The following is a 24362-nucleotide window of genomic DNA, read 5'->3' as shown; positions in this document are numbered from 1 at the left end:
GGATGTACACTGATGCCTGATAGATTAAGGCCTGAACGCTTCTCTCTCTCTCTCTCTCTCTCTCTCTGTTCTACTCTGCAACAGAAGGTCCCTGCTAGCAAATCCCAGGCTTTAAAGCCGAGGAGGTTCGGGCAGCTTATGATGTAATCATGGTCCTATCTGTCACGATAGGAAAGGTGGGGGGAGCTGTAGAGGAGAGCGTGGAGGTTAGAGAGGTTGGTGGCAAATAAGGGGCCAAGTGGCATCCGGGAAGTTGAGGAAAACAGGTGAACGAGTTTTAATATAAAGATGCCGTATATTTCTTTTGCCGTTTTACACCATTTCCATAGTTTCATGCCACTTTCTAGGGCTGGATAGCATGAGTTTAAGTCCTACATTGGTCCTTTAGGACAACGATTAAATTATCATTATCATCACTCCATATATTTTTTTGTACATCTCCTTATATTTACTGTATATCGCATATTTACTTTCTTTTGTAGTGTTTTAAATGCTTTTTCTTTGCTTTCCCTTTTGCTGCTCACAGCAGAAATGTCCCCCTTTTCTGGGACCAATAATTATTACAATTTAAAAATGAATTTGACTCGCAGCATGGTAGGGTTATAATCACGCGGTGGAAATGGCAAGCAAACGGGTAGGATAAAAAGATCCTGAATGTGATGCAAATAAATGGAATTAAGCCATAAGTGCCTTTTTTTTTTTTCTACTGCGATGCATCAAAAATAATTAAAACTGTTCAACTACGTGATGATGTGTTGTCATTCGAAAAAAATAAATAGATAAAACAGTGGTTCCTGATTCTTAAATGTGTATCTTTGTTTTTTAATGGTAAGTTACTTTTTTGGAAGAATTTTGGATTGCGAAGAGAAGGACTAAATATGTATATTTGTCATATTAGAGGATCACTCTAAGGATGTGGGCTGATACTTATACATCGTGAATGTACAATATATTTTACCAAAAAAAAAAAAAAAGCCTAAATGAGGTATAAAGACATGGAAATTTTATTTAGCCAAATATCACACATCAGTTTTCCACAAGGGGCTTTACAATCTGTACAAGGAAGAAAATGAAGGAAAAACTCCTTTAATTAAAAAAAAAAAGACAAATTCAAGCATCAGAGGAGGGAGGGATCCCCTTTATACATGTAATAAACATATGCACAGACAAATTATAGATAATTTAGACCCCTGTCACATTACAAAACATGATTTATTGCAACTTCAGTACCAAAACATTGACCGATTTTTAAATTTCTTGTATCTATTGATGCGGAAAAAAAACCCCACAATTTGTCAAAAGAGGACGGGAGAGTATGAATGGTGAACAGCAGCCATTTTATTGAAATTTTTAAATACACACTTTTTGAAGAGATTCGAATCAACTGCATCAAAAAAAAAAAAAAAAAAAAATTGAGCCGTTAGCTGTTGAAAGATGTAGCAGTACTGCGGAGCTCCTGTCCAACCGACTTCCAGCCACAACAATTAAAAACAAAAACCAAAAACCCAAAATGACAAGGACCATCAAGTAGTCTTAAGTGACATGGAAAGGAGTTGAAAATATTAACAGTAAAACGAGGCGACGCTCCTGTTCATGCACCGGCAGTAAAAAGATGTAGTCGACAAAATTGCTTTTGGAAGTTTTAGTTCATCAATCCAGCAGTGAAAAAAAAAAAGAAGTAATTATATATATATGTAGATGTATATCCTGAGTCTTCTCAAATTTTGGCATGTGCACGGACTGGAGTGAGACAGCACAGGAACGAGCACATGACGGCACGCTAATTTATACTTCATCATCTAATGGGAGTGCAAACGGCTAATGAGCTACATGCTAATGTGAATAGAGTGAAGCCACAAGAGACAGGAGTGATTATTGACTAGGGCACCTAAAAAAAACAACAACAAAAAAAAGAAAAAAGAAAAAAAAAGAAACAAACACATACTCACACACAAAAAAACAAAAAAACCAACAACACATGACAACAAAATTCCAACAACAGTGAGAGAGTTACACACCGTGTGAAACGGTGGTGGCTTTCCTTCCGCGCTTTTTGGTTCATCTTAATGGTAAAGAAATAAATACTTGAGCTAGAACAAAAAACAACCCTGACACACATGAAGCTACACTGGGGGGGGGTACACAAATTGATTCTTTACATAGTAAACAGAATGATGCATTTATAACTCACTTGTACTTCCCCTGCAGATGTACATTTAAAAATATATTTGACATTACACAGCATGATTTCTTGGAAAACAGTAGGATAAAGGAGAGTTCAAGAGGTCTTAAACTCCTTCCAGGGTCTGAGGAGTCACTGCTCCAGGGTCACTACCTCAACCGCCTGGCCGTCCAGTGTGACAGTGTTGTCTATACGTGTGGCAACAGGCGCCATGGCAACCTGGACAGGTCTGTTACCCTGGGCGAGGCTGGTCACTACAGTCTGGTACATGCTGACCGGGATCTGGACGAGACCTGGGGAAAAGATGATGTTCTGGATTTAGTCTAAGAGTTCTGGGTTGTCAAGAACTATGGGAGTTGATTTTCAGCAAATTTGGGGGAGGGGTTTAATATGGGCCAAGGATGAAGTAATTACATATTGAGGCAAATTAGTTGTAGTGCCACCTGGTGGCAGCAGGAAATTACAGTTTTTCTCACTCTACGGAATATTTCGTCAACCAGATCCATCTCAAATTTGGTCAGAAACACCTCAAGAACTTGGTGATGAGGTACTATGAAGACTGTGCTTTGATATTTTCCCATAAATCAAACTTTACGTGGTGAGACTTTTTTTTCCAAATTTCAGGTTTCATGAGAGTCCCAGCCTGAGTCTTGTCCGCCAAAATTTCCATTTGTTTCTCTGGGGGGTATAGTTGATGGAGCTACATTTATTTGATGGCTTAATAAAATGAGAAGTCAAGATAAAATAATCATTATTTGCAGGACCAACACTAACAGACTGCTGGTTCAGCCTTTGGCCCGAGGTGATCTTGTCCTGAGAGCTCACAGGGCTTTTGAGGCGGTCAAGACCAGGTAGTCTGTGACAGGAGGCGGCCATGTTCCAGAGACAGCATTACTGAACAATGGTCCGATTGACGTCCTTAGCTTGCTTCCCCCATGCCCAGCTGTGTGTGTGTGTGTGTGTGTGTGTGTGTGTGTGTGTGGGTGTGTGTGCCTGGAGGGATTACTGCTGCAGTCACGCGGGCTCCTGCCCCACCCTACAAGCTGTCAGTGTCACAAGCAGGCAAGAAGGTCAGTGAGGGGGGTGGCAGCAGCTCATTCCCGCTCCCACTGCCGTGAGCTAAGACGCGCCAAACACACAGATCCTTTCAAACACTACTAAAACGATGGCGGTTGCATTTAAATGTATGAGTACCAACAAAATAATTTAATTTTGTCCAATAAATGAAAGAAGGGCCCCTCAGTGAATTGCCGGTCCTCCTGCTAAGCCCACTCGCCGCTGATTTGTGACAGGGTTAAGTTGTACTGATGCAGGTAATTGTGCTGGCGGTGAATAGAGAGGAGGGCTTAAGGGACGGGGGCACCGGCCTGGCGCGGTGACGTACAGACAGCTAGTGAGTAAATTGCGTCCACTTGGCCACTTGTCACTAAGACATTAAGGGTCGTGTGCGTGTATGTGTGTCTGCATGCCCGAAGGGTCGCCACACAAACCAATCAGCCGTGTCTGACCACTTCAAACGGCATTCTCCACTCCTGTGTAGCACTACGTTGATTAGCTAAGGTCAATAGTTGGGAGAAGGACTGGCTTTGGCAGCTCCATTAGTGTTTGGAGTGAGCCTTTGCAGCCAAATGGCTCCTTACATTTTAGACGAGTTCAAACGACAAAGGCTGCTGATTTTGGCTTCAATTTAAATTGAATATATACGCAGCGTCTGAAAACATGCTAGTTAGCATGCTAAAGTAGGACTGTTTCAGTACTTCTCTGTACTTTTTGCAATGTACCGACATATTGAAACTGAAAGCGCTCTGATTGGGGGGGGGGGGGGGTGTTGCACTTCTCTATTCCGTCTTATTGTCTTTTACATTTTCACATTATTCTTGAATCATTCAATGTCATACTGTACTGCCCTTACACTTGCCGCTAATGTTGTTGTACATGTGCTTTTTAGGGATGACATTAAATCTCATTTGATTTATGGCTATTCTTGAATTTTGACTTATCTTAACACGCTGTATGCTTTATTTGTCCAGGCCTTTATCCTACAACTAGAAGACTGATAAAGCATCAGGCTGTTTATTTTGAAGAAAAGTAGCGAGAAAGAAATGTGTAATGGTTTGATGTGTGTGTGTGTGTGTGTGTGGGGGTTCAAGTATATGACCATGTATACAACACTAGCATGTATTCATATGTGCATCGACATAGACGAGCATGAGAACCTGCGGATTGTGTGCCGACAGCTGGCTCAGTGATTAGACATGGACTGATAATGGAGTGGATCAAAGCTCTTTAGGAGGGCCCCTGAGGGACCTGCTCATGCCCCTGGACTAGTGCTCTTTGTGTGAGTGTGTGCGAGTGTGCATGTGTGTGCATGTGTGTAATGTAATCACCGCAGGACGGCAGTGATTAGAAGAAATCCCAAAGAAGAACACGATCGACAGGACACATACAGAGCTGCGTACTGACATTGATCGTTATATTGGTTAGCACTGAGTTCTCAATGTAGTAAAAGAATGAAAAGTTAATTATTGCTCAGTCAGAATAATTCAAAGACTGAAATCAAACAGCATCAAATTGCTGGTCCCACGACAAGTAACAACCACTTTTGAACCTGAGCAATCCAATAAGACACTTTCCAGTGATCAGTGTGTGTTGAAGTGTACTCCTATTAGAAAGCTGGTGCGACCAAGACAGGCTGGACAATATTCTAAATTTCATCTGATATTATAATTCATACAGAAAAAGCTACATGTTTACCAATCGATACCATATTGGATGGGATTTTGGTCTCTTTACGTTCCACTTTGAGGATGCTCTGTTCAAATTGTTACAGCAAACACACACACACACACACACACACACACACAGGTTGACGACAGGGTCACTGGAGCTAATGTATCATTAAAAGAAGGGACTATTGCTCCAAGATGGACACAAAAACACACCATCTGTCACATCAGCACGCAGTAGATTAGAGCTCAGGGGCCTCACCGCAGTCAGGGCTACTAGAGGGAAGCTTAAACTTAGTTACACTAATTAGAAATGCCATTGGCTGGTCGACACACACTTATATCGGTATCCTAACTGTTTGTTTGGTTTTTTTTTTTTAAGATGACTAAAATGGAATGGAATATGTCAAAAAAGGAGTTATAAAGTCTAGAAGGGGTTTTAAAATACAACATTTCCTAAAGTGTCCAAAACAATCTCTCTCAAAGTCGGATTGATGGTTGTGAAGATGGCAGAAACACACAGGAAATCTTACAAATAACACTTAAAAATACGTTTTGTCAGCTAAACAAGTGTAGATAACAGCCTAAGGAACATTTTATGAATGAGGCAGAATAAGTGGAAGGATAAACTGCCATACTCTTATCGGAAAAGCTTCAATTGGGTAAAATTCCCAATTCGATTGTTAAACTGTTCACTTTGACGCCCAATGTGAAGCTCTTTTGGATGCCATCTGATAGCTTTTGTACCTGATAACGAACGGCTGGATATCAAATGCAACAAAATGAAATTAAACTATAACCCAGTGCAGTAATTTCTAATAAAAGCGGTAGTTGTACTAAACATTAGTGAAGATAAAACTGAGTGCTAAAAATGCTAAAATGTACAATGATTATGTACCTGTGGCGTCTTGAACCCCTGCCAGCGCCCCGACAGCAGCTGCCGTCTCTGCCAGGACTATTTGCCCGCCTCCTTGTAAAGTTGCCTCTGCCAACGTTGCCACGGCATGGGCTGCTGCCTCACTGCAACATGCGCGCACACACGCACACACACACACACACACACGTCAGACACAATGTGCAATATGGAAAACACCTTTTCTGTGCACATATTTTATAATGAATGTGTAGATGAAAAGGATGCAATATTTAGAAACAAACAATTTGGGGTACAGAGCTATAACACAAAGTGACTGTAAGCAGAATTCTGCCCCCACCACATGAGGAATACCTTGCAAACACACACACAAACACACACACACTTCACAGAGGCAGGGGTTACTAGAAAGATGTGGGGTGAAGAGGTAGGAGTGTATGAGCTGTAAGAGGATTTTCTAGTCTGGACTTATGGAGAATCTGTCCCATCTCCCCCTGAAGGCCAGGTGCTGCAGATCTAACAAAGCAGTTTTATAAACCAGATCTATCCAGAGGAATTATCGCGAGCCTATTACACACACCAGCTTCGTTATGAACTAATGGAGCTGTTCACGACCCGGCTGATAATCACATCTGAGATGGAAATGCAGATGGACGGATAAAGAGGAGGAGCTGAGACACAGGAAATGAAATGCAGTTCTCGTAGCTGCGAGATCGTTTTTGTCGGCAAAACCGCTGCCAAAGAAAATGATTTGAACAACTTTATTGTATTCGTGCGTATAAAATGCTGTCCCGTTATGTCGACATCGCAGTAAAGAGAGTCGGAAAACAGAGACAAAATGTTCCAGAGCCTGTGGAGCAGAGATCCCTGTGTAGCTGAGCACAGGTAAACAGCAGGAAGGGGAGGAGGGTGGGGGGTGGGGGACTCAGGTGGGTGCAGGTAACAAGCCCCACTGGGACATACCCATACACATGTGAAATTATTACCTTGACACTAGTGAAGTAGAAAAGCAGCTAACATGTCAGCATCTCAGTCGGGTCGACGTATTCTGCAAGTTAAAGGACTTTTGCAGAACTGAATCGTAGAGGAATTAAAGGTAAAAGAAAAGTGTCGAACTGAAGAGCTACAGGATTTAGCTTCAATCGACTCGCGGGATCCGACATACAAGTCGCTCAGCCTCGTCATGTAGGTCGAGATCCTGTTCTAGATCCCAAATGAATAGATGTGTGTGTCTGATTTCCCTCCTGGAAAACGTCGCACCAACAACAACTGAGCCGAGCAGCTTCTAATGCAAGATCTACAGCTGTGATGATGATGATGATGTTGATGAGACGAAAAATCCTTCCTTTTTCCTAAATATATAATTACAGGTCAGTTGATTTACTTTAAATCTACTAAGTATTTCCACATTCAACACCTGTACGAGTGCTCTTTAATAAGCAAAATCACACTGAGCTGTTGGAAGCATGTGGCTAACAAACAATTTAATGGCTTCGCACCTTTCACGCTCTCGCTATAAAAGCATTGTGCTAATTAATTAAATGCTGAATCAAGCTGAGAGGTAGCTGGTGCTGGTCTCTGGGGGTCCACGGTGACCTGCCCTGACAGTTGCTCACAGAGCTGCCTGCCTCTCTGAATATGGACACCTCTGATATTCTGAAGTGTCGACTGGTTCTGCCGCCAACAGCTCGAGAACTTTGAGAATTTCGACGGTGAAAAAGTTCGCAGGGGCTCCTCAACTTCTGCCACGAAAACCAGGAAACGTGACCTACGCTTGCCATGGATGCAAAACAGCACCTGGGGGTTGCTAACACACCCCATCTACTACCAATCATTGTGCTAAGCTAACTAGTCTAAGCTCAACAAAGGAGAGAAGGGTATCTATCTACTTCTCTGGCACAGGGAGAACTGAAAATATGTTTTTAAACAAAATAAATAATAATATAAGCATCCTATGGCAAAACTTCCTGCCACATGAATTATTTTTTTTGCATCTGTCAAAATGTGTTTCAGGGATACTATGTTTTCATCCTTGTAACCGCAATCACTCATGTCACATTGTGAATCCGCCTAGCCGGTCCCCATCGTCTTTGGTTGGTGTTGCTAAAATTCCTGTAGCAGCCACAATTGTTTACCAATTTTGACAAAAACTTAAATATCTCTTATATACCTTGATGGGTTTACTATGTCCTGTCAAAAGCATGATATTGTATTTGCCATGTACAGTAGCTTCCTGTGCATGTTTATGCATACAGACTTGATCCCTCTGTCACAGCTAAGACATGCAGTCTGTCAAGATTCCCGACCCAGCGCTGACCAGTTGTGTTGAGTCTCCGTCACTGCAAGAACAACATCCTCTCACCTGTTGAGAGCCATTGTGACAGTAGCTCCAGGCTGAATCTCCTGACTGGCAGCGACAGCGGCTTCAGCCAATGAAGCTACCGCCTGCGTGGCCTCGGAGGCCTGGGTGGTTTGGATGGTCATCTCCCCTCCCTGGAGGGTGGCCCAATTCTGCTCCACCTACAGAGGCAGGATACAGATTCATGCAGAGGTAGTAAAGATGTAAAAAAAAAAAAAAAAAAAAAAAAGTTTACGTGGGACTGAACAGACAGTTCCCTTTAAGGGCGCATTGTACAACAGCATTTAAGGAGGTGTGGTTACCTCTCCGTCAGTCACAGTGGAGTAGTTCACTTGCGCCACCGTCACACCCGGAAGCTCCGAGGCATCTGCCAGGGTGGCGACTGTGTGTCCCGTGCCAACCTGAGAAAATTCACTGGATGTTGAGCACGCTGTACCATCGCAACCTGGACGAGATTCTGATTCGACGGGCGTACCTGGATGAGCGAGACTGTCCCGTCAGGGTTGTTGATGGTCTGTACCACCGTTTGAGAGGGCACAAGGTGTGTGATGCTCTGCGCGGTCGCCAAGTGATGCTGTGTGGTGGTTGCCGTGGTTACCTGCTGGTCTTCGAAAGCGTACAACAAATCTTCTCGGCCATGTTGCTTATAGCAGTTCTTCACTATGGTTCGCAATGCCTGCGTCCAAGACACCTGAGGAAGAGGAGGAGGAGCAGACCACATGACAGATTAGTTTCAACATAAACACTGAGCTTTTTCTTCCACTTTTAAAGGAACACACCGGCTTTTTTTTCCGGAAACATGCCTAGTGTCAATCCTCCGGACGAGAAAACGGATACCATCCTTTCCTTTATGTGTGCGTTAGGGAGAGACCCACAGACACCTGCTAACTGCAAGGTAGCTTAGCATAGTGAATGGTAGCAGATGTGTTTTGCAGCTTAGCTCCATCCAAAGTAGCCAAAAACCGTCTGAGAACAAGGGGTAAAATTATGAGATACTGTGATTTTAGAAACAGATACATAACAGGTAAAACAGAGGTACGCTACACAGCAATTTCAATACCATTCATTGTGCTAAGCTAGCTCTGCACAGAGAAACGATGGGTATCTAATTACTTCATTGGCTCTGGGGAGGATGGCAAACAAGCATATTTCCTCAAGAGTTAGCATGTTCCTTTAAGTGTAAAGTTAATATAAATTTCGATCCATGAGGTTTATAACTTAGCATTTTGGCAGTAAAAGCAGTGATTTTTCTATCAGCACTCTTAAAGCTCACACATAAAATGTTTCATCTCTGTAACAACCAAAGGAAAAAAAAAAAAAAACCACCACAAATTAGGATTTAAAAGATTCTGAATTCAAATAAGCGCCTATCATATTCATCATCAATGAATCTGAGGAGGATCCTCACATCTGATTTCTTCCTACCAGGACAGGAAGGGCAGGGATCAAGTAACAGATGATTACATCAGTATTTCTCTCTCTCACCCTCTGTTTCTGCTCCTCTGTGCGGACGTCGCTGCGGACATTAGCCCAGGGGATGTCTTCAGGCCACCACACCGGCTTACAGCTTTCTTTACCCCAGCCAGGCTTCCCTCTTCCCGTGGAGTACTTCAGCATCTCTGGGATGAACGCTCGCAGCTGGGCCTAAAAAACAGAGGACATATGATTAGAAAACACACACACACACACACACACACACGCGCTCGTGTACACGCCCTTGAGCAGGCAGCAGGAGGTGTGTATTGATCGAGTACCTGCTGCCAGGGGCGCTGAGGTGGTGGTCAAGGCCTGCAAATAGAAACAGGCTTTCTAAAAGGAGACTGGGGCCGATCTATAAGAACGGCTCCAGCCTGACGTGTCAGACAGACACCGGGGGAACGTTGAGGGGGATCCAACAATGCTCAGCAGTGTCCCAGTAAAGGCTCTGGTACACTTGAACAAGAGTCAATATAGTATTGTTTATTGAATAATTGAGTATTTGTCCACTATATTTGAAAGTCCAATAAAGTAAGGGAGCCAAACGTCTTTAATGGAGGTCGTTAGACAACAACAACAACAAAAAGCAGCTACATAATTATGAGTTGATTGCTTTGCAGGGGAGTAAAGAGACAGAGCACTCACATAGTATCATCACTGCACATGTTTTTATTGCATGGGTAGGGTTCATTATGACCTCCACCCAGGGGGTTATGTTGTTTGTCTGTAAAGACGATTACAAAAAATCTGTGATGCTTATTTTTCATAACTCGTACACTAATTCTTCCCGTGTTCACTCCTGCTTTCTACACATGGCCGATGCAATGACTAAATTTTGGCTCGATGTGCATTTTGCGCCGACCAAACTCTGATATTTAGCTCTCTTTTGAAGAACTTAAGTGTATATTGTTTTATCCGAATAGAAAATTCGTCTACAAATCTAGAAATACCACACTGCTTACTCCGCGATGTAAGACTGTTAGGCTGACCTTTGACCACAAAAATCTTTCCTGTTCATTCTGTAGCCCAAGTGGATTCTTGTCCCAAATTCAAGGAATTCCCGTGAAGTATCGTGTTAATATGAGACGACTTTGAACTCTGACTGCATAAATATTTGCAGTTTTTCTGTGAATCCCAGCGGACGCTTGTGCCAAATGTGAAGAGGTTCACACCAAGTGACACTGTGTTGATGAGAATGGGACAGATAATGCGTGTGCATGCGGTGACGGGTGACCTTAATCTTTGACCAACTAAATCTTTTTACTACATCCACAAATCCCAGTGGACATCTGTGCCAAATTTAAAGAAATTCCAGCGAGGCGTTCTGGAAAAAAAATCACGTTGATTAAGTGACTTTTAATTAATTGTCACAAGATCTGAGAGGAGGATGAGACAGATATCATATAAGGTGGCCGTGACCTTTGACCACCAAGATCTTTTCAGTTTGTTTTCCTGTGCCTCGCAGAGTTGTTGGGGCCAAATAAGGGAAATGAAATCGTTATTGTTCCCAATCCAGTCTGACATGCTTGATATCGCCCATCTACCATTCTTTCAAATGAGCACAGACACATCAGGCTAGCAGTGAGTAGCATGCGTATCTGGTCACCATCGCATCATCACTTCCAGAATACACACACACACACACACAAACACTGCCAGGCTGGGGTGCGGTTTAGTGCCAATGTCCTCAGTGTCCTGGTAATATGCAAGCATCACCGAGGGATTATATTGCACAATGAGGCGCTGCAGCGTCTGTCTGCCTTGACATCACGGGCTAAATTTGGTTCCGGGAGAAATAAATCCCCCCCCCAGCCCCCTTTTCTGACTCTCAAACCACCTACACAGTGAATCCAACATAGCGGTAAGACCACATAGAAGAAAACTGACAGTCCTGGAAATTCATTGCATTCAGATGCTCCGGTAGAAGAGGCGCTTCGGTCAACACTTGGCCCGCAGTGGGGATAAGCCCCAGAAAAAGGGACTTATTTGCAAAAAAAGATGCCTGCATTTCCACCTGTAGCTGCTCCATGAGTGGATGTATGTGGACGCATGTGTGTGAGGCCAGATGGCCTAATTACAGTGGCTAGTGAGTTAAGTGGCATGTTGTCCTCTCCCTCGCACCACTCCATCCCCCCCCCCACCCCCCAACTCGGTTGTAATCCTCCAAGCAATGGTCCAATCAGCATTTAGGAAGGCGGCTATGTTGCCGGGTCCCTGGACCTAACAAGGCGAGGGGGTAATTATGAGCTCAAGCTAGACCCGGGATCACCTGCTACAGATACTTCGTATATCATGTAGAGCCTGTGTCGCTAAATAAGATTGCTGCAGCTACACAAAACCCTCCGCAGATGTCTGGGTAGCATATACATGCCCAGAATAAGCTTAGCCCCTTCAACACAACCTGCTATTTCCTAGTTTTCCTGAGGGACTGGACAACATCCTGTCTCCATCACACACACACACACACATATCTCTAAAACACCAAACCTTCCCGCCCAGCTGAGTGAGGCAACAGGTTACTCATGATAATCTCATCCTTCAACTTCCAGAAAAACAAGCAACCGACTAACACCTGCCCTCGTAGGACTCATCTGGCCCTGGGATTGGCTAGCGAGCTCCCGGGGTTGAGGACAGTCTCTGGGGGCCACTGTAATGCTGGCTACTCTGACGATGATCCAGAGAATACGTCAGCAGCTCTGGGAACGCAGAGTAAACAAGCCGGGTTCCCTCGGGTGAAAGGACTGAGTTTGCCAATGGTGCTAATATTGTAAGTAGAGGGCGAGCAGAGTCAGGCTAGTCTGCGGTTCATCTCACTGTGCTGCCTGGCAAAGACAGGAGGGTAAGCTTGTTTAGCACAGCAATAAGATGAAACTAATCAAATGACAGAGTCAGAAACAGAAAAAAAAAAAAAAAAGCTAAAAATGACTGACCTTGATACACATAGCTAGCTAAGCTCTTACTCCCATTAGACATTTGATTTGTGACCAGCCACTGCCCTCTGCTGGCGACACGCAATTCCAATTTCTGGTCATCAGATCCCAAACAACAAGCAGAGTAAGAGTCCAGAGTCAAACCTCACCTGGGTCATCTTGTCTACAGACACAGGGATGCCATCTATGGTGAGGGGGGGCAGCTCCGAGGCCAGTTCTCCACCAGCAGGGGCGTGTTCAGCCAGGGCGTTCTCCAGGTCCTCTAGCATCATACCCTTATACTTCCTCACCTGGAGGGGAAGAAAGATACCGCATTGTTTCAGTTCACTGCGAAAGATATTACACGCTAAACTTTGACAACAATGTGGTAAGTTTCCTATCATATCGACAGATTAAAATAACTTTTATTTACTGCACAGCTTTGCAGATGATGAATAACAACCAAGCTCCAAAAATCTGCTGATTTACTTACTAGTGAAACTGAAATAAATGTACTTTTATTTCCCCCAATAACCTCTGGAAATTGTATCCGTTTTTTTCAATATTACGGATTGATTATGAACAAGAATTAACATGTTTTAGTGTTCGGTTGAATGCTCCTGGTATTTCTTTTTTACGGGTGCTATTTGATGTGCAGATCTCATTCGGTTATCTTTGTTTTCCTATTTTTAATCTTAAAACTGGATTAGTTTGTTTGAAAATTTAAAATAACTGAATCACTATTGAATAATTCTCTTCTTCTGATTCTTCAGTACTTTAGAATTACGAAAAATACCGAATTAGAATGAAAATTGAGCAAAAACACACCTTTCAGAAATGTCACGGGTATATATGTATATATAGGGTTAACATCAGTTATGACTGTTTAGATTCTTCATGTATTCTGCTGAACACACTCACCACATTCTCTAGAGGAGCAGCGCCGAACACCTTAAACACTGGGTTTGGTTTGGAGGGTGAAATACACAACACTATGGCCTGCTGTCCTACTCTGGTAGTGTACTCATCCAGGGTGGCACGCAGTTTCCTGTCAAAATACATCAGCTTTAACTTTATGACATGTACAAAAACTCAGTCCAGCCGCTGGAGGTCAGTTCATCTCTCGCGGGGAGCGCTTGGTTCCTGCGTGTTTCAAGCTCACCTCAGCAGGCGTGTCTGCTGCCTCTTGCGGATAGACGGATTGGATTCAAAGATATGAGGCCTCTTTCTTTTCTTGCCGGTCGCCACGGCAGCGGCTGCAGCCATGCCTACTGGCCCTGAGAGGAAAAAGAGAGAGAAGAAAAACAGACTAGATTGTAAGTGACATATTCCATAAAACATTATTTTATATGTTTGTTTTATTGAACTGAGGTGACAACAATCATCCTAAACGCTCATATACACACACACACCCTCAAAGGTTGTGTGTGTGTATATGAGCGTTTAGGATGATTGTTGTCACCTCAGTTCAATAAAACAAACATATAAAACATTATTTTATATGTTTGTTTTATTGAACAATCATCCTAAACGCTCATACACACACACACACACACACGCACACACGCACACACACCCCCTCAAAGGTTGTAATTTCTCTTCTCTCGATTAAATTTACATATATGTGTTTTTAAAAAATAGGAACGTTTCAACATGGACGTAAGTTGTAATTCTGGCAATCTGGTACCATTTCATATTTTGTCAGAGCAAAAATGATCATCAACTATCCAAAATAATCCAACAGCACCGCCTGCTGTCCAGTTAAAAACATTACACACATTTCTCCTCAGGCGCTGTGGATGAAATGGTAAATAATAACAGACAAATAACTTTGGTCTTTGGTGAGCCTCACCTGCGGCAGCCAGGTGGGCAGTGACCTCATCAGTGCCAGCTGAGTTGAGGATGTCCGTGTCATCATAAGGATCGTCATCCGGTGAAGATGTTGAGTCTTCCTCAGCACTCATCATGGATGTTTCAGTAAAAGTGGTTACATGCACCTACGTACAGTAAAAGTTGATTTTATTGAAACGGGTAGTTTAATCAAATGTCAAAGTTATTAAACACGGATTGTTAATGACGTCTGCTTCTCGATACTTCCTGCTTTCCACTCTATTATGTATATAAGAGCAACTGGTGGACCTGTTGACTGACGGCACTGGCCTCGATGGTCGTCATGTGTTCTGTCTGGTGAACCGTGTGCTCCTCCATTTCGGACCACGTGGCCTGCACGGATGAATCCAGGGTACAAACGACTGAGGTGAGAGGGATAGCAGAAAAGCTGTGTTACATGTAGGCAGGAAATGCTTTCACCCTTTGATTATTCAATTAATATATATACATATATATGTAAAAATAATGCAATATCCTGCTAATCATAACCTGTGACTTCAGAATCATGTGTTCCATCTAAACTGAAGTAAACCCTTTCCAAATCAGAAATAATACATAGAACACTGAATGAATTTTGTATATTTACCTGACCAAACCCCTCCCCCCCAAGTTTATGGAATATTTGAGACACTGGAACTGAGCGCTTAAGTGCAACCTTTTAACATATTTTAAATTCTATTATTGCACAATATCTTGCAGATATTCTGGTCCAAAGTGACCATTAATAGTGTAAAGATGGGTACTTATATATATATATCTATATATATCTATATCTATCTATATATATATATATATATATATATATATATATATATATATATATATATAGATAGATATAGTTTTTATTTAATGTTTGCTTCTATTTTTGTTTTACCAATTTATTCAGAATAATTCTATTTATAAAGCCCATTTTAGAAAACAAGGTACAAAATGCTTTGCAGTCAATCCAAGTGAATAAAATCAAAAGCAATAATGATTTACAATACAACGATTGTTTTTATATACTGATTTTTATGAAGCCCTTTATTCCCTGTGTTGAAGTGCTACACTACCAAAGTTAAGTAATATTATTGGAGAATGCAATTTTTGTTCCATTCTTTCTATAGCATATCGGACTGTGATGCACTTCCACAGTTACTCCGCTAGAGGGCATCCCAGTACAACATCCAGCTGTTTCATTTGGGAGTACTGTAAACAAAGCACGGGACTGATGTTTTATATCATCATGTATTATGTGTGCAATTGTAAGTATAACAAGAGATGGAAGATGTGGATTCAATATTTCTGTCTGCTACTGTTTCATACTTGGGACATTAAAAATGTATCTATAACACGTTAGAAACAGTTCAAATAATTCATGTACGATGGCAAATTACATTTAAACCCATAGTTGGTGATCAAATGTAACTTAATAGTGAACATTATTAGTATTATTAGTTGTGCGCTTCACCATTCTGTGCTATTGTCCAGCTGAATATCCATGACATGGACCTGTTATGTGCTCAAATTGACAATATTTATCAGAGCAGGTCTGTCAGACACATGCTTGTAACTTTGAGGCAGCAGTCCAACTAAACATGTTACCCTCAAAAATACAAACAAAAAATAAAAATACGAGGAATCCATATTCCGTTATCATGTGCAGTTTGACAGGTTTGTTTGGATCCCACATCTCCTCTAACTTCAAAGCTGCTGCTGCTGCTGTTAGGATCACGAAGCGCGGCACGACTCAACCAAAACATGAACGCATGATCATTTTATTTGAATAAAACGACACCTAACACCTGGTTATCAGGCTTAAACACCTGCAGTGAATAAGTAACCGCAAGTTACAGCGATGCTGAGTGGTGATGTTCGCAGACTTGCCGGCTGGCTTGCAACTGAGCTAAGCTAGCAATGTCCTACATTTAGCTAATCAGCTAGCCAGCTAACCATTTGGCGGTGTAGCTTGTGTCATTTAGAAGGACATTGACTTCTGTCACAGAAGGTGAGCTGATTACTGATATCAGAACACCGATCCTACGTTAATTCAGAACGCAGTGACAGGTTACTCGTCGGAACGCAGCGGTTAGCACGAAACCCGCGCAATCTGAAATAAAAGAGCTCGAATAGGCCGAGCGGCCTGCGTCCCTTCCACAGCTGTTCTACTCTATATGCGCTTGTTGTCCATAGGCGCCAACAATAAGATCGCTCTCTGAAACAGACAAGTCTCATATACTCTGCTCCGGTGAACATCTAAACAATCTGCATCTTTCACCCCAACGCTGCCGGGTTCGATGATGCGGCTGCGCCGGGGCTGAAATAGATGGAGATTGCGCGGTAGGGCACTAACCTCAGAGCGGCTGCGCTACTTCGGGCCTGCGCCGTACAGCGGGGATGGAGCCGAGCTGTAATGGAGGACAGAGGGGAGCCAGCCAGCAGCCAACACAGCGAGACCTGCACTAGTGGTGCCTTCAAGTGCTCCTCCTAGTCACTGCCATACAATTGGTTACAATTTCAAACACTCAGGTCAAAACTGTGTGTGTATATATATATATATATATATATATATATATATATATATATATATATATATATATATACATACAGTGCAGTGTTCATAGGTTTCATTGTTTTAACTCATTTTTAACTCATTTCGGGTTGTGGCACTTAAAAGATATGTATCAAAAACATTTTCAAAATAAGATATGTGTACATGTTATGCATATTGTAGAATCTTAAGATGAAATGAGTACTATTTGTTGCAGCTCTACATAAAGGTATACAGGAAATCTGGGTGTGAAAAATACTTAACACTACTGAATATTAGCTATTAGTTGCAATTTATTTGGACAATTGAAAACAGTAAAAACAGGACCACAAAAAAAAATGCACCAGTGCTTAAAAAAAAAAGAATCTCACCTCAATATACATCATAAGCAGCAGGGGAATGTATTTCTACTCCACTACAATGTTGAGGTATATTTACTTGTGTATTTACTCCACTTTGAACGCATTCCTCTTCAACGTGACCTTTACTGGTAAAGAAGAAAAGAAACTTCTTCCACAGCTAACCTCTCTTAAGCACTAGGATACACAAATATAGAGTAGAGTGGAGTGGAATTTTGAATTGTCGTAGTGTACTTCCATTGATTTTACATAAACACAAGTGTAATGTAATCCATAAGTAAAATATGCACCTATATTCAAACAAATAAATTTAAAATATTGAACACCAGTGCACATCAACATTAAATGTTTGATATGTTCTCCACAGATTACCTGTCACATTAAAGCACGTTTTGTGTAGTTAAATGTCAACTTTAGTGTTAGCCGGTGCCTTTTTCTCATATCTCAAATCCGTTACCGTAATGTTGCAGGACCACCACAACGTCAGACGTCATAGTTAATTTTACATCTTTATGGAATATTTCCTATTGTCCCTGAACGCAACATAGAACATGGGAAACCACGCCCCCTTCACGCTTGCACAAACTAGCAGCAGCTTCAGATGGAAGTCGTGTAAAGTTCAGTGTTTCTTTAGAAACACGCCTCCACCGTCATTTATACACACTCAAAAGAAAAATATTGGAAGTTCTTTTATAAATTCCCATTCCCTAAATTTGGAATTTGTAACATTTGTAGCACACTGACGGAATCGCTGCCCAAAACAAACTGGCACCTGCTGTTCCAATCAAAGCAGGGCCGCCCTCCGCTTTGCACTGGCAGGTAAGCTAATTACTGAATTTTATTGACAAATAATAAAACTAATAAACAATTTACGGCCTCGTTGAACATTATAACAAGCCGGATTAAATGTTTACACAGCTTTCGTTGCCTTTTGGGACCTAGCTGTTAACAACAACAACAACAACAACAAACAAACAAAAAACCAGAGGCTAGACGTGCAGGGTTTTGGTGTCAATGAGGCATTCGCTAAAAAACGGCTAAATTGTCAATTTATGGAAACTTAGAAATTCGAGGAGGTTAATTTATTTAATAATGGCATTCAGTATGGCTCAAATTGTGATATAAGTTTCATTATTAATTGAACAACTTCACTATTATTACTTGTATATGCGGTTTCCACAGCAGGCACTTTAATGTGCCATTGGAGGGGAGAAACACAGGTATTGATGCTCACATTAATTCGGGCTGTGTTCCATATAGTTTGACCGGAACTGTGGTGCTGCGCATGCCTCCTTGCTGGATGGTTATCATTCTCTAAATAGAACTAAACATAAGGTAATATATTCACGTGTTTACTTTGGAATGTTTGGCAAAGTAAACCAATTTATTTGTAGTGAACGATTTCAGATTTTATTCTGAAATCGCTGCGGCATTGTAACGGTATTAAGGTTGGTCATAATGTCTGATTTGTGATGGTCCTGTAAAATGAAAGCTGTCAAAAATGTGAAAAGAAAGTCGTTTGGCCATTGTTAATCATTTACAGTTAGGAACTTGGTTCGAATTTGTAATATCATAGCAACAAAGCAGCCTGGCACAACTCAATAATACAACACGCCTCTAGGGGGTAGCGTAGCATCATAAATCTTACACTGAGCTGTGGTTCTCAAGTTTATTGAAACAGGAGAAAGCATCGTTGATGCAGCCCTCCATAGGTGTCCCAACATCTATTCAAGATGATGGATGTTTTACATTAGCGCGTGGTGACAGCAGCTTATGTTTGTCTCTCACTAGATGTCAGCGAGTATCATATTCAGAAATCTTGGCAGGAGAGAGGCATGAGTGACTCCGTGTGATACAGCTTCCATGCAGTGTAGCTCAACTTTGTTTTCTGTCTCACTTTCAGGACTCCCCGCTTCATATCATTGCTTTTAATATCTTTAGGTACGATGCCATAATCTTAGTCTCTCAGTGCTACATGGTGGTCATATTATGAATAGAATTTGATGTAAAAACTATGTTGAATTCTTTGCAAGAATAAAACTTTTGGTTCTTATTTTTTTGAACGTTGTTTTGAGGATCTCTGTTGGTGATTCAGCTTTTTGATAGCTAACTAGCATTCTTATCTGTTGGCTCTATTAGCAGCTACTGGGAGGTTACCTAACTTTCACTTGTATAAGTTGTTTTTCAAGGGCACTGCAGAGAAAAACATTTTGTGTAGGGAAGGTTGGCTGTGTGACGTAGATGGAGTGAAAAGCTAGAGAGTGTTAATGATCCAAGGTCCTATTATTTGGTCCTATGCTGTTTTTTTTTTTTTTTTTTTATCCACAGTCTGTGGTCGTGTATAGATAAGCCCTGCAGCCTGAGGGTTTGAAATCAATAACGGATGTAATTGGTGAGGTGGAAGTGAGGATAATTGAAGGTAATTGTATGGACCGTCACAAGCTTTGGAAGAGAGGACGAGACAATGAGGAGAAGGAAGGAGAGAAGTGGGGAAGGTGTTGGGGATGGAGTTGAAAACGTTGTGTGGTTGGAAGATAATACCAATCTGCTGTCCTTTTGACTTGTTGCCCTTCACAGATGCAGCTTTAAAATAATTTTTGGGGGGGGGGATATGCAGTATATCAAGCAGAATCACAAATATACTGCTGTGCTTGTTCACCAGCAGCAATTACATTGTTGGAAATTGACCATATGACTCCAAACTGTTCCTAAAGCCGCTTTATGTTCGTAGCAGGGTAGCTCAGGTGAGTTGTACAGGTGAACATACAGTGTATTGCAACAGTGACAGACCTCATATTGAATTTTCTCAGTAGTGGGGAATATTCAGCAACTACAACCCCCCCGTTTTTATGCTCATTTTGAAGTATTGCATCAGAAACTGTGATGATAACGACAGAATTCCTCCTATTTTGCAAAAAAAAACCCCAACAACCCAAAAACCAATTTGTGCTTGCATGAGGTGGTTTTTAACCTACGTGGGGTTTTAACCTATGTAACCTATGTCAATATTGAGAGATGGAAACGCCATCATGAATATCCACTCCAACCATTTGATGGAAACAATGGTAATATGCATTTTTTTTTCTTTTATGGGAACTTTCAAAAGTGTCATGTTCCACTGAGATGGGAACCAGATGACTATTGCGGCTTGATTATACGTGGGCTTGTATAAATGAGTGTATCGCAAACATAAAACTTGGGTTTCAGTTCCGTCACTCTCCTATGGGTCTCTCCTTCTTACATGCAAAAACTAGAAGTACTGTTTTGCAGTTTATGCCTCTTCAGAGTTTGCTTGTCATGGTGACCTTTGCCCTCCAAAGTCTTTTTCAACACATTCTCGTGTCCTTGCGAATGTCTGTGGTAAATTTGATGAAATACCCAGAGACACACATTCGAAGGGTGACATTTGCCTTTGACCTCCAATATCTTTTCAGTTCATCCTTGAGTCCCAGTGGACTATTCAGTAACTTCATTCTAATACAGTGTAGTGCTTCCAAATTCCATAATTAATAGTATCACCAATAACAGGTAAAAGTATGTGTTCTATATCCTGCTTTGATGTAAAACTGTTTGTTAAATCTATATTTGTTGCCCCCCCCCCTTTTTTGCATACAAGTGTAAAATGGTTCAAATTGCAACAGCTAATGAATATAAACAAGAACATATTATGAATGTGCATTATTAGAATCATCATAGGGTTGCGGTTGTATGTGTCAGTGGGGTAATATTGAGTATTTATTGAGGGCTTTAGAGGATAATGAAAAATATTGAGATTGTTGATTAAACTACAATTTGGAAAATACAAAATTCCCTCTGTGGGCAATTTTGCTCTGTAATGTTTTACTGCATTTTTGGGAACTCTCTTGGGCTGTCAGTCAATGTCAGTTCCAAAACCTTTCCAGTCAAATCAATCTCATCATTGTTTAAACTTTTTTGCTCCTCAGTGCATGCTCTGTTTCTCGAGTACAGCCATGTTAGAGTAACTAATGTAGCAGTTGTTGGATACCTGCTTTCGCTCAAGGGCATCTCAATTGTGGTACAAGTTAAAGCAGACAACTATGTTCGTTCATAAGTACTGGGATTTAACAGCTCAATGTTGAGGTGTATTCTCGATGTTAACCTTCTTCTTCAGCATTCTGTCAGTCATGTACCAGCTGTCTACTCCGGTCAATACCTCGTACACTTCAACAAAGAATACTGATGAGTAAATGTCCCAAACCATCAAGCATTTTCTTTTTCCTGTAGGCTCCTGGACTCTTAAGGAACAGACGGCGTGTAACCTGTGAAGTACTCGTTGTGGTCAGCAGGGGGCACTGCAATACTACACATTAACTCAAAATGCAGCTCCTGCTGAAACTTTGTTGCTGCTCTGCAGAGTCATGCCCACTGAATGGTGTGACACATCCATTCATATTTCACTGTGAGAACATTCAGAGATGACTTCCTTCTAGTAGCTCGGAGCAGGATTCCCAGACATCAAATAGTACTAAAATAATAATGAGAAGTAGCCTATGTGAAGCATACGTAAGATAATGACAGCAGTGAAATTTAGACTACATTTGAGAGTGGATGTGTTGAGACACGCTCCACGAACAAATTTGCTCTGTATTCTTGAGCCAATCTGGGGCTAGTGGGGGTTGCAAGTCTTTGGGGCGTTTATGTTGGGGATCAGGTGCAAAAATATTTTCTGAGTGTAAAAAAAACAACATCGCAGTATTTTGCTCAATGTGGACTTTTAAATTTTTATTTATTTATTTTTTTGCTCTGCAGTCTCTTGGAGGTTTTGTGGACCTGGACCAAGATGTTTTGGCACACAATAGTGGTGGTTCAGTGTTGACCACCACTGACAAAATGCTGTCCTTTCAATTATTGCCCAAATGAATTCATAATAGTGTGCTAGAGGCAGAATATATTTGGAGCTGAGCAAAGAATCTGAGTTATTGGACTACTGTGTGCTTACTTGTGGTAGTTTGCTTTACCAAATGACTGACTGCATAAACAGGTATGGCTGCAAAAAGCGAAGAGGAGGCCCAGGACTTAAGCTGAGATATAAGTTCAGGTTTTGTTCGGCTGAAATGGATTCACACCTACGACTGAATAGACATTATAAGTTGTTGTTGCCTCTTCTTTACGCTCTTGTAAGGTATGACCTGATTCAAGAATAAATTGAGAAGATAAATCCACATTAAATGAGGCCAAAGGTTGGTTTTGCTTGTTGCAGAGCTCGTTTTACTCAAGAATGTGCTCCGGGTCATTTGCCAGGACTAGGGTCAATATATCTAAGAAAAAAAATCCAACCGACAACTTCTGTCGATAAGCGTCGTCTTAAGATTGTTTTTGCCAATATTTGTGGGAAGACTGGACTCAGTTTGTGGCTGTGCAAAAATGTTTAAATTCATTTATCAAATCCAGTATGTCAGAAAACTCCATTTAATTTGTCTTGACCTAAGGAATCACATGGCACCTAAAAGGTTGTGCACAAATGTTCCTCCACCTTTGACTCACAGGTGGTGCTAGAGAGCTAAAGGTACCAAGGTGATACTTAAATCTGGGGAGCTTTCTAATCAGCACGCCAAACTTTTTTGATCTTTTACCATATGTTTCTAGGGATTGCCTAGAGACACCATAGCAGCGAGGAGGAGCAGCAGCAGCAGCAGCAGGAGGAGGAGGAGGAAGAAGAGGAGGAGGAGAAGGAAGGAAAGAAGAAGGTGAGATAACGTGAGAATGGGCCACTTAATAGCTGCTGATAATCAATATCAGCAGCACGCAGTCTGGATGCTTTCAGCATCAACAACCCTGCAGCCAACAGAGACCATTTTTTGAAGTGAACAGACGAGTGACGGTGCGTGAGAGCAGTGGTTGGCTAGACGAACTAAAGCGTGAGAAATTCCCGGCGTGTAGGTGTAAACTGCATTGATACAACATCAATCACCCACTTTGATGTTGCAGCCAAGGGTTTCCAGGTGAATACACAACTTCACAGCTCTGCTGTCATTGGCTGGCTCAGAGGAAGCTGCTGCAGCATTCCCCCTTGTAAATCCTGTTCCCTGGAGGATTGGGTGAAGGATGTTGTCAGTGATGGATGCTCTTTGTAATTTAACTAGATATTAGATTGGAGGTGCTGTTGTTATAGCTTACTATTCAGTATCTCAAAACCACTTAGGCACTTAGTATTTATTCCATTTCTTTCATATTTTTTTTAGCTCTGAATTTTCTGTGTTTAACCGCTGCAAGACATGTTTCTCCACATTTCTGCTTCACTACATCTGTGCTCCTTATATCCTCTGCTCTTCCTCTATTGTTGACCTTTGAGTATCAGGGGTTTGTTTGAAGATCAATACAATAAATCGAATTGAGTAAAAGCAGGACTATGAAACACCACTGTATATTAGTTTGGAAGATGGAGAGAGGGAGTTGTGCTTTCATTAAAGATAATCAAGTCAAGGCTTTGCCTTTATTTGCCAAGCTCAGCCTGTTGTCAATAGAAACAGGACCGCAGAAAGGATGATAATGAAGGGCAAGAAAAACAAAAGCAAAAATCAGCAGAAAATATAAAGTGAAACAAATAATAGGGAGCTGTCTCACTCCCGCTATTGTGCTGTTCAAGATACATGCTTAATTGAAACACAGTGTTGGTAGAGAACCTGTGTCTACATTCATTATTGCAATATGTAGTGTGAGAAAAAGGTATTGTGTATTCAGGACAAGAAACAGGAAAAGTAGAGAGGAAGTGAAGGAAACTACTTCTTGAAGAAAGACGGATGAAATCCAGGGAAGAGGGAAAGCGTCGTCATGAATTTGCAAACATGTGTTATGAACAGAGGTGTTGCAGGTGTAACTTGCTGTCTCTTCACACATGCTGATTGTTGTGACCAAGATAATTGGGCCCCTGTCTACCTGTGTTGTGCCATGGACACTTGTTCCAACACCTGGCAAACACTGGGATCACTGCACAGCCTGCTTGCTCAGTTTTTCCACTGCAAGATCGAACATCATGAGACAAACAGAAATGTTGGACCGGAAAGTTTCTGGAAAGTGAAGTCACCGTTTTAAGTGT

At 41.6% G+C, this 24362-nt stretch overlaps 1 protein-coding gene and 1 long non-coding RNA gene across 3 annotated transcripts in view; one reads left to right on the top strand and one right to left on the bottom strand.

The window, feature by feature from the left end:
* Window positions 1-794: 794 nt before the first annotated feature.
* On the bottom strand, window positions 795-16649 carry nrf1 (nuclear respiratory factor 1). Its single transcript, XM_086202087.1, has 12 exons — window positions 15867-16649; window positions 14666-14778; window positions 14379-14523; window positions 13689-13803; window positions 13448-13574; window positions 12697-12837; window positions 9627-9785; window positions 8617-8832; window positions 8444-8542; window positions 8145-8302; window positions 5807-5928; window positions 795-2475 (listed from the first exon to the last, which is right to left on the bottom strand). Exons 1-12 carry the CDS (start codon window positions 15901-15903, stop codon window positions 2315-2317), a joined length of 1593 nt encoding a protein of 530 aa, XP_086058213.1. The 5' UTR covers window positions 15904-16649; the 3' UTR covers window positions 795-2314.
* A 1253-nt stretch (window positions 16650-17902) lies between these two features.
* LOC147262846 (uncharacterized) overlaps window positions 17903-24362 on the top strand; it is an 85859-nt gene continuing 79399 nt past the window's right edge. For both annotated transcript variants that reach the window (XR_015112493.1, XR_015112492.1), the window contains exons 1-2: window positions 17903-18124; window positions 22913-23013. This is a non-coding gene — a long non-coding RNA (uncharacterized LOC147262846). The remainder of the gene's footprint in view (window positions 18125-22912; window positions 23014-24362) is intronic.

This window comes from Aulostomus chinensis, chromosome 4, assembly GCF_037954235.1.
Source record: "Aulostomus chinensis isolate RoL2024-O1b breed Wild chromosome 4, RoL_Achi_v1.0, whole genome shotgun sequence".
Classification (NCBI taxonomy): Eukaryota; Metazoa; Chordata; class Actinopteri; order Syngnathiformes; family Aulostomidae; genus Aulostomus; species Aulostomus chinensis.
The sequence above is the reverse complement of the archived record's forward strand: the minus strand, read 5'-3'. Positions and strand labels throughout refer to the sequence as shown.